This window comes from Thalassophryne amazonica, chromosome 4 (genome assembly GCF_902500255.1).
Source record: "Thalassophryne amazonica chromosome 4, fThaAma1.1, whole genome shotgun sequence".
Lineage (NCBI taxonomy): Eukaryota > Metazoa > Chordata > Actinopteri > Batrachoidiformes > Batrachoididae > Thalassophryne > Thalassophryne amazonica.
The window spans coordinates 25173264-25185658 of record NC_047106.1 but is presented as its reverse complement, the minus strand read 5'-3'; the positions used below and the strand labels follow the sequence as shown (position 1 = coordinate 25185658).

At 38.1% G+C, this 12395-nt stretch overlaps 1 protein-coding gene across 3 annotated transcripts in view; it reads right to left on the bottom strand.

Moving 5' to 3' along the window:
* The window catches only part of tmprss4a (transmembrane serine protease 4a), a 49624-nt gene that overhangs the window by 17535 nt on the left and 19694 nt on the right, over positions 1-12395 (bottom strand). For all 3 annotated transcript variants that reach the window (XM_034169271.1, XM_034169269.1, XM_034169270.1), the window contains exons 2-7: positions 6382-6436; positions 6059-6202; positions 3043-3195; positions 2811-2937; positions 2459-2578; positions 660-703 (exon numbers count right to left, since the gene is read on the bottom strand). In XM_034169271.1, coding sequence (XP_034025162.1) covers positions 660-703; positions 2459-2578; positions 2811-2937; positions 3043-3195; positions 6059-6170 — 556 coding nt within the window. In that variant the 5' untranslated portion in view covers positions 6171-6202; positions 6382-6436. The remainder of the gene's footprint in view (positions 1-659; positions 704-2458; positions 2579-2810; positions 2938-3042; positions 3196-6058; positions 6203-6381; positions 6437-12395) is intronic.

Below are 12395 nucleotides of genomic sequence, written 5' to 3'. Positions count from 1 at the left end.
CCCTCCCTGAGCCTGGTTCTGCTGGAGGTTTCTTCCTGCTAAAAGGGAGTTTTTCCTTCCCACTGTCGCCAAGTGCTTGCTCATAGGCGGTCGTTTTGACCGTTGGGGGTTTTTCCGTAATTATTGTATGGCTTTTGCCTTACAATATAAAGCGCCTTGGGGCAACTGTTTGTTGTGATTTGGCGCTATATAAATAAAATTGATTTGATTTGATTTGGTTTGGAGGCAAAAAGACAGGATGCTTGACAGGGAGCACAGTTTGGAGACAAAGTGAGAGATGTGACATAGATGGTCTGAACATGTACAGAGAAGGAACAGGGGGTATATCTGGAGAAAGATGCTGAGGATGAAGCCACCAGGCAGCAGGAGGGCAAAGAGGAGGTTTATGGTGATGGAGGACATACAGATGTTTTGTGTGGGAGAATAAAATGCAGAGAACAGGGTGAAATAGAGGTGGATAATCTGCTGTAGCGACCCCTAAAGGGAGCGGCCAAAGGAACAAGATATTTTTCATCAGCTGTAAAGAAAGGTGAAACCTGCGGTCTCTTTGTTGCCTCCTGAGGACATGTATGGGCCTGTTAGTGTGAAACTACTTCAACAAAACACCGCTCAATGGCTCAACATTGTTAAACAATGGAGCTTCTAAAAATAGCACCCACCTGAACAGGACAATGATACCACGGATCCAGAGGAGCAAACACTGCTGTTATGGGAGAAAATGGCATTGATCAGATATTTAAATTTACTACACAAGTCAAACGTACACACAGTTAAAGTAGTCAACCAAACTCTGCTCTGAGAACACCCAGATTGTGAATTGTCTTTCTGTTTAATTTCTTTTTTGGCTTTGTGTAAGTACTGGTATATTACAAATTGAGTTTTTTTTTTGACTTTCGAGAAAGTCCTAATATGAGGATAAAGTTGTAATTTTATGACAAAAATGTCTTTATTCTATGAGAAAAAACTTGTAATATTATGAGAATAAAGTTGTATTTATATGAGAAGCGATAACCTTGCAGACTGCCAGTACCAGCCATCTCCTCCTACACGAAAAAGGTGATTTTGGGACCTACTAATTGCTGGAACTGCAGGTGAAGTTTGTGTAGTTCCTCCTTGTGAATAGACACATTTTCTTGTATATTCTTTTCAAAGTTCTGATACTAATGATAATGTGGTGCAGATGTATGAAGGGTCAAAGTGATCAAAATTAATTGAAATATTGAATGTGGTAAATATGAACGCAGTAAAACATAGTTTGTGGTAAAAATGAAAGCAGTAAAACTTTGAATGTGGTTAAAATGAAAGCAGTAAAACAATTAATGTGGAAGGTTAATTAATTAATTAATTAATTAATTAATTAATGAGCTGCTAAAACTGAGGCAGTGAATGAAAACATTCAACATTAAATCGAGTACAGCAAATGATACAACTGAAGTGGGTAAAGTGGAGGTGCTAAAATCGAGGCAATGAATTAAATTAGCCAATGTTATATTTTTAAGACATAATATGTATAAGATTAATATTTACCATAATGTGATTTTAAAGGCATCCAAATTTAAGGATTCAAATTTTCAAAGGGGCAATATTAATCAGATGTTGTTTTTTTACATCACTCATTTTCATGTTTAGTACTTCACACCTTCCATTTTTATCAAGTTCAGTTTTACCCTTTTGATTTTTTACCACATTCAGTATTTACTGCTTTCACTTTTAACCACATTCAAAGTTTTACTGCTTTCATTTTTACCACAATCTATGTTTTACTGCGTTCATATTTACCACATTCAATATTTCAATTAATTTTGATCACTTTGACCCTTCATACAGATGGGCCAAAAGATGAAGTATTTCCTTATTTGTAAATCCTATACGGAAATACAACTTAACAAAGTGCTCCACAGATCTCATTTTGAGATGCAGTTTTTCTCTCATAAAATGAGGTACTTTAGTTTTATAAATTTACAGGTTTATTTTCACAATATTACAAGTTTATTTTCTTAATATTATGACTTTTTTCCTGTACTATGACAACTTCTTTTCTCATAAAATTATGACTTTATTCTCGTAATATTATGACTTTATTCTCCAAGTCTAAAAAAAAAAAACCCTTAATATGGCCGTAAAACACCATCACAGGTACATCTGCTTTTACTATTTTGGTTTTTTTTTTAAGGTTCTAGTAGGGTTGCGGAGGAGAAACTAATTTTCTAACCTGTAGAAACAAACTATGAGGAAAACCCTGACTGCCTGTTGGACTGCTTAGAATCACCAACTTCCGATGCAAAAGAGGATGGAAGAAGTTTTAATATGCTTTCATTTCTACATACATCAGAATCCCACTTTTTTTGAAGACTTGGCTGAGCTTCCAGATTTTTCTAATCACTTATCTGTAGAAGTGTGACACAGAATGCAGCAGGATTTTATTTATTTTTTATGTAAGGCCAGATGTGTTCCTCACCGGTCAGTGGTAGCTTGCTGTATGGGTATGCTCGTACTCCCAGGTCTGATGGATGTGAACGGCCCAGATTTCATGGAAGATGTTAGTGATTCCACTGGGATTCTTTTGCTTTGAGGTTTGCTGTCAGACAGAAGTGGAGAAGCTATCAGGCAAACTATGCAGAGTTTAATATTAAATTGTAAGTAGCGGTGGCTTTGGAGGCCACCAGACCTACTGAAAACAAGCTACATGTAACTTCAACCACAGCTGCTCCAAATTTCTAACATGCATGCAGTAATATTATTCTCTGCAATGATCCCAGACCTCTCCAGGTGGTTTGTGTGCAATTAATCTCACATATCTGTCAGCTCACTTTGTGTATCCCAGTTGTTGACACGCTGTCTCTGTGTGTTGCTCAGTCCATCCGTCACTGCACACACTCCTCCATCCTGAACCTTCACGGTACACCTGCAGCACGCTCTGTTCAGTCATCAGACGCACTGGACGCAGGAATCGCACCAAAAGGAGGAAGAGAAAGGTCAGCATTCAAACATTTATCCGTGTTTCATTTGTGCGACGACGAGGAGCAATAGGGACAGATATACCTGGAAAGGTAGTATTGACCTTAAAGCTCAGCACACATGTGAGTTCATCCTCTCCTCCAGTGCAGTCATCGTTCCCGTCACAGGCTTGTTCTAGCGGGATGAACCTCACCGAACGCTTACAGAAGTAGTATTTGCTGTCAATCAAGTTTTTAACTGCAATGGAAAGAAATTGAAACATTGGAAAAGGAGGGATGAAGTCAGCATCACATATATGTTGGATAGACGTTAAACAGTCACTGACACAGACTCTTAACCCCAAGTTTCCACTTTTTCACACCTAGACCAAACCTGACCAAATACGACATAAGGGCCTGTTTGATATGACACCCTGTGGTGTATGCAGTATACATGTTGCTGGGCACCTCCGGTGCTGAAAGATTAAGCCAATGCAGAAGCGCCAAAACCTGCACTTCCTTGAATGGCCACTTGGGACTGGCACCAAAAGTAAGTAAAAAAAAATAAATAAATTGAGTTTGGTGTCTATAGCTAGTGTACCTCGTGACAAATGTATGGGGGTCAATTTTTACATAATTTATTTATAATTTAAGTTATTTTAAGCCGTAATGTTACAAATAATTACAGCTGTCTTCCCTTAGATCAACAGTTGGTGTGCCAGAGACAGCTGCCAGCATTAGCCACTAGCTGCTGTGAACTCGACTGTGTTTGCCCTTTCTCAGCCGCCTCATTTGAGCTTCAAATCCGCTCTTAAGAAAATCTATGAGTGGCGTCACGGAGGCTTGTCCAGTATACAGTAGTGTTCACAATAATAGTAGTGCTATGTGACTAAAAAGATTAATCCAGGTTTTGAGTATATTCTTATTGTTACATGGGAAACAAGGTACCAGTATATTCAGTAGATTCTCACAAATCCAACAAGACCAAGCATTCATGATATGCACACTCTTAAGGCTATGAAATTGGGCTATTAGTAAAAAAAAGTAGAAAAGGGGGTGTTCACAATAATAGTAGTGTTGCATTCAGCTAATTCAGCTAATTTATTTGCAAGAATCCCCCGCAAAGTCCCTCTGTTAAATAAAAGACATGCGCAGAAGAGGTTACAATTTGCCAAAGAACACATCAACTGGCCTAAAGAGAAATGTAGGAATATTTTGTGGACTGATGAGAGTAAAATTGTTCTTTTTGGGTCCAAGGGCCGCAGACAGTTTGTGAGACGACCCCCCAAACTCTGAATTCAAGCCACAGTTCACAGTGAAGACAGTGAAGCGTGGTGGTGCAATCATCATGATATGGGCATGTTTCTCCTACTATGTTGTTGGGCCTATATATCGCATACCAGGTATCATGGATCAGTTTGGATATGTCAAAATACTTGAAGAGGTCATGTTGCCTTATGCTGAAGTGAACATGCCCTTGAAATGGGTGTTTCAACAAGACAATGACCCCAAGCACACTAGTAAACCAGCAAAAGCATGGTTCCAAACCAACAAAATTAATGCCTCACAGATGTGAAGAAATCATGAAAAACTGTGGTTATACAACTAAATACTAGTTTAGTGATTCACAGAATTGCTAAAAAAAAACCAAAACAGTTTGAACATAATAGTTGAGTCTGTAGCGTCAACAGCAGATGCTATTATTGTGAACACCCCCCTTTTCTACTTTTTTTTTTACTAATAGCCCAAATGCATAGCCTTAAGAGTGTGCATATCATGAATGCTTGGTCTTGTTGGATTTGTGAGAATCTACTGAATCTACTGGTACCTTGTTTCCCATGTAACAATAAGAAATATACTCAAAACAGTGGCTTTGTAATTATCTTACTGACCGATCCCAATGTACTAAATCTGATCAGATTTGTTCTAATATTCTACAATTAACGAAAGGAGTGTCCCAGGGCTCTGTTTTGGGGCCACTCCTATTCACCATCTATGTGAACAACGTTGGCCGGGATCTCATGGACATAAAATATCATTTTTATGCTGATGACATGGTCATCTATAGTTTTGCAAAAACTCTAAATGTTAGTGTCTCTATATTACAAAACGCTTTCAGCATAGTTCAGGAGATGTTTCTAAAGCTAGACCTCTCTTTAAATGCTAATAAGAGCAAATTGATGCTGTTCTCAAAAACAAAAAACAATCTGCTGATGAGCCCTTCAATTGTTACTCCTCAAGGGGCAGAGATCAAAAGGGTCAAATCATTTAAATATCTAGGAATTTTAATTGATGACAACCTTAACTTTAAAGGACATGAACAACTAATTGGGAAACTGAGACTGAAAACTGGTTTCTACGAGTATTTCAGAAAGAGGCTATGCTTTTCTTTTAATGCAAAAAAGAAACTCGTAGCTGCAACATTTTTACCAATTTTGGATTATGGTGACCTCATTTATATGAATGCCCCAACTCAAGTATTGAAACTATTAGACTCAGTCTACCATGCCTCTCTGAGGTTCATCACAAACTGTAAGCCTCGCACACACCACTGCGAACTTTACACACGTGTGGGCTGGCCAGCCTTGGATTCTCGTAGACTCACTCACTGGGGTATGTTCATTTATAAGGGTATTCTCCGTCTGCTCCCCTCATATCTCTCTGAATATATTCAACCAAAAGTGGCTGGATTGTATTCCTTACGCTCTCAAGAATCACTGCTCCTGTCTGTACCAAGTGTCCGCACAGAAACTGGGAAGGTGGCATTTCAGTTTTCTGCCCCCACAACATGGAACAATCTACAGAAAGACTGGAAACTAAAGGAACTGGTTCCAGTTGGCAAGTTTAAACTTTTGCTCAAAGGTTTGGAAATTAAATCCATGATTTGTAAATGCTTTTAAATAACTTTATTATTGTATGAAAATGTCTTTTATGTCTTGAAATTGTGATCTGTGCCGCTGTCTTGAAAAAGAGATTAGTAATCTCAATGGGACTTTCCTGGTTAAATAAAGGTTAAATAAAAAAAAAAAAACAAAAAAAAAACCCTGGATTAATCTTTTTAGTCACATAGCACTACTATTATTCTGAACACTACTGTATATACGGCCTTCATTTGAACTCACTGAAGTATCCTGCGGTGACCAGTATACCCAGCAACACGATGACAGTCAGAATGCTCAGCAATACTTTCTTGCTCTTAGGCGCCTTGTTGTTCTGAGTCTTTGGCGCCGTCATGGGCCTTCTCTGACGGCCCGGCTGTGGAACGCCTAGCAAACACAGAGACAGAGGGAAGATAAACCAGTGGAGCAGCAACATCAGCGAGACAGTCAGAGGTGAGAAAATGGAAACATGAAACAGCATGTGAGGGTGGAAAGGTGACGTAAACTAAAAGTGACCCATCACTCCAAGAAAAATGAGTTAATATGGAACCAACGCTGTATCTTACCCTGTGGCCTCGGATGCAGTGGTGTAGAGCTTTCCTCAGGCAGGTGGGTGACCGCCTGAGGAAAGGATTGCAGAGACACATTAGGCTAAGTAAAATAAAATTTAATAACAGATACATCCATGTTTGTCAAATTGTGTAAATTATTTTGTGCATGTCATTTTCAGTGCTGGTTGCTAAGTATGGCTTTGTGTGTCTGGGTGGCATTTGTAAGCGGCACGGGTGGAGTTCTAAAGCAATACTGATCACGGATAGTTGGAACATCATGTGGTATGATAAAATGCCATGTTACACCCATACACCTCCCTACATGTTTCACAGACTCCACGTGCTGCAGGCATTTCCCAGAATGCCTTCTTCACATTCCCCAAACCTGGCCTGGAAGTACTGTAATTGTATGTGTAGTCTTTAATGTAGCATAACTGACTGCAAGTCTACTGTGGTGTCATCAAGAACCTTGGTTCTATGTAGTTGAGGCTATAATTTTAACTACACGTTGTTTAAAAATGTTCAAACTCAAGTTTCTCCACCTCAAGACATTTTGTATTACCTAATATGTGCAACACATCAACTGGAATGTCTGCTTCATTTCTAAATAAAGGGAAATTTTAAAACAACTCAGATTCAATTTCAGTTGAGTTCATCTTATTCATACAACAGAAAATGACAACATAAGTTGTGCCGAGGTGCTTCACAAGGGTAAGGTCTAACATCAACATGCCAATGGAAAATAAAAATAACAAATAATTGTGATACTTAATTTTCACCCCATATTTGCACTAAGTAGCTAATACACACCTACTTTCAATTGTTACAATCACTTTGTTTTATTTTCTGTTTCAGAATTGAAACTTTTTGATCTCCAAACTATTTGATTTTCAGTTGACATGGTCAGATTGTTTCCACATTTAACAAACCCGCATAGATCCTGTTCTTGGGGGTTCCCCCAGTGTGGTTGAGAGAATGTATTTTTATTTGTTGAAGCTAAATAAACTATGGAGTTGTGGATTAGGTATTGGTTTTGGGAATATAAGGCTGGTTTCAGCAGATTTTATACATGTTATTTAATACTGTATTATATAAATACCAATATTATATTTTTTGATGACTGAGGAATTTCCAGAATTCTAGCTGTGTAAATCACGCTGTGGGAACAATATTATAAATATATATCTGATATTCACTTCTGCTTTAATGCTGTAAAGGCAAAAGTCCCTCATTTGCATGTTTCTCCATTGCTAGATTCATGAAACTACAGTTTCGTTCAGATGGTAGAACGGTAACTTCCCATTTGGTCTACTCCCATTTCGCCTATGTCGCATTTCATCTACTCCCATTTCGCCTATGTCGCATTTCATCTACTCCCATTTCGTCTACACCTGATTTTGACAGTTTTGTTTTTCCATTTTGTCTAACTTTGTCTAAAAGTGCATTTTTTTTATTCATCTGTTTTGGTAGTCAGGTGTCTAAGCAGAACATAGACATAAAAGTTTTCATCTTTGATTAAGCTTTGAGTAATTAGATTAAAACACATTGGTGTGACTGATAATTATCACACCTTAGCAAATCACTTTACACGTCTAACAACATATTACAAAATTTCATGTAGCAGTATCACTCCTCTTTGATTTATTTATAAATTCAACACTTTTGGGTAATAGAAACTGGAAGTAGATGATATGGGAGTAGTGGTCAAAATAAGTGTAGACGAAATGGGTGCAGACCAAACGGGAGTAGACCAAACAGAAATGTTGCATAGGACGAAATGTAAATTTCAGTGTAGACGAAATAATGGGAATAAACAACTAATAATCTTTTGTTTTTTAAGTGAGATAAGAATGCTAATTGCTTAAAATAGAGTTCAGGTCAAAGTAGATTCCGGTGTTCGTTCTTGTCTTTTCTTACTGGCTGAACAGAAAGAATAAGTGGAGTGTGTGGACTTGTTTGGGTAAGACAACAAAGAATGTTGTTGAACTGGTTCTTAATCTCGGGATAGTTTTGTCTTTCTTTTAAATCTGGCTATGAATCAGCTGTTTTTCACAGGCAGTTTGGTGAAGGAACATCCTCTTTTATAAGACAATAATCCTTTTTTTTTTTAAACAAAATGATCTTAATAATTCATAAAGCAGCATGTATAATTTAGCATAGCGGTTGTGAAAGGTTTGTGGTTGGGATCCCTTGAGACCCATTTTGGTAAGATGAGTATATTTATGACAAGTCAACTAAAATAATAATTATAATAACTAATAATTGTTCAACTTTGGAGCCCTGCAAGCACATAATTTACAAACAAAGGAATATTCCCCAACATTAACCTGTATTTTGTGTGTTACCTTATTGTTCTGAAAACAGATGCACAATTTTTATTATTATTATTTTTTTTTTTTCCACTCTACATATAATCAGCTTCAGGGCCTTTATAGAACTTACTTCTCTACATATAGACATTAAATCTTTCCCCAGTATAATTTCATTTTAAAGTAAGAGTTCACTGTTTCATATTAGTTCTTTGAGCTTTGTCACTGCTGTCTGATATCTAACATACCGCTTCCATTATTTAAGAACAAATGCCCTTATTTCATATAATTCTTTGATCACTCTATAACGTTTTCTTTATTTAAATGAGATGTTCATGATTCTGAGGAAACTTTTTTCCTAAATAAATAAAAAAAAACAACACCCCATATGAGGGACAAGTATCTGTCCATCTGGACCTTGATTTTGACATTCATTTATTCTTATTGTTGTTGTTGCTAGTTGAACACAACAATTTACAGACCTTATCTCTATTATCCCACCTCCTTTTATATTCAGGACTGAATTTGTTCCTTTGTGCCTCAGTCTGGCCTACATGTCTCTTCCGGACACCTAAACTACTAGTGGGAACAGCTGCAGCACTGATGCAGAAATGGGTCAGTGAGACAGCCGGAGCCTTTCCAGATAAAAGCCTTGATACTGTAAACCTTTTGTTAAAATTACGCGTTTATACTGTTATTTATGAACTTTACTGGGTAGAGTTCCTGTAAATTGACACAAAAGAGAACAGCACAGTCAGCATATTTACATATTTAGAGGCACATACAAAACATACTATCTGTTTATGGACAGTTATTGTTAATACAGGAGTGAGGGAAATTTTTCAGGAGATGGAAGAACACTCTGTTTCACTTTTAAAGAAAATTAAGATTCAGAACAGGTCATGTTTATAAGGCAGTAGGAACACCAGCAATCAGACTGTGCAATTCTTCACTTGGGGGGAGGAGGAGTAACAGGAAGACAGAGGACGGGAAGGAGAGGGAATTAGTGCAGACTGTCATATTCAATTTACAACCACATTAGGGAAGTAATGTGACACCTAAAATTTGACATTTTATTGATTTGAATACATTTAGCACTAATTATTAGAACACCAAATTGGTTTGGTAAGCTCACTGACCCTTGACCTCCTTACACTGGTGAATCCAGTCATGAGAAAGGATATTTAAGGTGGCCATTTGGAAATGTTTCCCCTTTTTGCATCTCTTCTAATGAGTGGCAACATGGGAGCCTCTAAACAACTCTCAAATGACCTGAAAACAAAGATTGTTCAACATCATGGTTTAGGGAAGGGGTGCCCAAGTTCGGTCCTCCAGATCTACCTTCCTGACACTCTTAGTTGTCTCCCTGCTCCAACACACCTGAATCCAATGAAAGGCTCATTCAGCTATACAGCGCACTTTGCACAAGGAGATGCTGTATGATGCTGTAATGCAGAGGAAACCTTTTCTGCATACATGCCACAAACAGAGTAGCTTGAGGTATGCTAAAGCACATTTGGACAAGCCAGCTTCATTTTAGAATAAGTTGCTGTGGAATGATGAAACTAAAATTGAGTTATTTGGACATAACAAGGGGCGGTATGCATGGCTGAAAAAGAACACAGTATTCCAAGAAAAACACTTGCTACCTACAGTCACTGGTGGGCACAGTTCCGCTAATCTGCTAATTATCGAAGATAATGTTTCCATTATCGGATTAGCTTTTCAGATAACTTTGAAAACCATCATCAGACCAATTATCTTCCGATACATTTTTGTCCGATAATTTTTAAATCGCTAACATATTTTTGCAGGTGAAGTAAATAACGCTTTAACAGATAAAAAACCTTTGTTAAATCTGATATCAAAGATTTTAGCGCTTACCTGTTTTGTAGCAGATAAACAGCTCTGTTCTTTATAAACAGAGGAGAGCTGGTTTAGGGAGAAACTGCTCTATCCTCTGCAGTTAGAGACAAACTGGTCACAAGATCATTGCTCCTGACACCATACTAACTCTCTGGCAATATCACCCAAGTCATCCAGAGGCATACAGTTTTAACTTATGGTTAAAATCTTAACCAAACTAATTTCGGACATGTTATTTAAATTAACGTCACTTCTGAAGTTTTAGAATGTGAAAATATCAGCTATATGTTTTAAAGTACAGTGGTCCCTCGTTTATCACGGGAGTTACGTTCTAAAAATAAACCGCGATAAGCGAAATCCGCGAAGTAGTCAGCTCTATTTTTTTGAAATTATTATAGATGTTTTAAGGCTGCAAAACCCCTCACTACGCATTTTATACACTTTTCTCAAACAGGCATTAACATTTTCTCACTTTTCTCTCCTGTGTAAACACTCTCTTTTTTCTTCTGGGCGAGAAGATTATAAACAGACACACGCAGAACTCTCCCTTCGCTCACTGCCTCTGGAGGTACGGATGCGGGACCCGCAAAGAATCCAAGTCCTCTCTCGGTGGCCATGGAGCTCTGCGGCTGTGGTCAACAAAATGCCGCATCAAAACAGCGAGCGTAGTCTCTGGACCTGTTGCCAGATTTAGTGCAGCTCCGCACAGCAGACAGGAGGGCAGTGGGAGTGGCCCACTGCTGCGTTTACCGAGCCCACAGACTCAGTAAGCTCATCAAAGGCAGTGAGAGCAATCACGGTGATGCCGACCGGTGCCGCGACCGGCCCGCCTGATAAGGACGCAGAACACAATGTGCTGTTAAAAAAAAGCATGCAAAATTGCACTCAAAAAAATCCGCGAAACCGCGAGGCCGTGAAAGGTGAACCACGTTATAGCGAGGGACCACTGTACTGCAGTAATTTTGAAGGTTTTAGTGTGGACATGCTCTGCTGCCCAGTGCATTATGGGTACAGTCACGACAGGAGAAATGCATTTGAGACGCTCTCACCAGGCTCCACACAGACAACAGCATTAAACTCTTTGTATATTGTGCCTAAAACTCTCATGAATATATTCTCTGGGTTTATAGAGGTTGTTACTTGTTACTGTGTTTGTTTAAATATCAGAAGAAGCTCAGGTTGCTTTTCCAGTATTTTCCTGTTTGCTCTATGGTCTCTACTGCCATCTACTGGCCAGTAGTATTCATGGCAGTATTCGCAAGTATTGCGATATCCCATAAATTATAATTCTTTGCGCACCTGAGAGTTGTTGCAGCTTCTTACTGCAGCTAAAGAAATAAAAGTATACATATTGGTTGTATAATGTTAATTTACAATTGTCATTGTGGATTTTGTTGTTTAAAAAACTGGTACACAAAGGATTATGGGAAAGGGGCTGAGCGTCTGGGTGCCAGCAGATGGCAGTGTTGCATTCTGACCCCAGTTACATCAGACGGTTTTCAAATCACAACTTGACTTAGATGGCTTTTGCAAATGACTTTTTTTTTTTTTACATATAAATAAAATGTCATATTTTACAAAAGCACATTTAAATACCAACACACACGTCACGTCACATTCACGTGTTGGTTTTTACATAGAATGAATGAGTCAGCCAGTCAGTGTTAGTGGAGGCTCAGTTACTCATAATCCCATTCGCATCTGTCCGTTTGTTACAAAACTTCAGAATTAGTGCATTATTTAAAATGAAAAGAAATGTGCTATATTTTAACTTTGTACAAATGACAGAATTGACAATAATGGAGTTATTCTATCCATATTCATTTTATTTATAAATCACAAATCATATGTCAG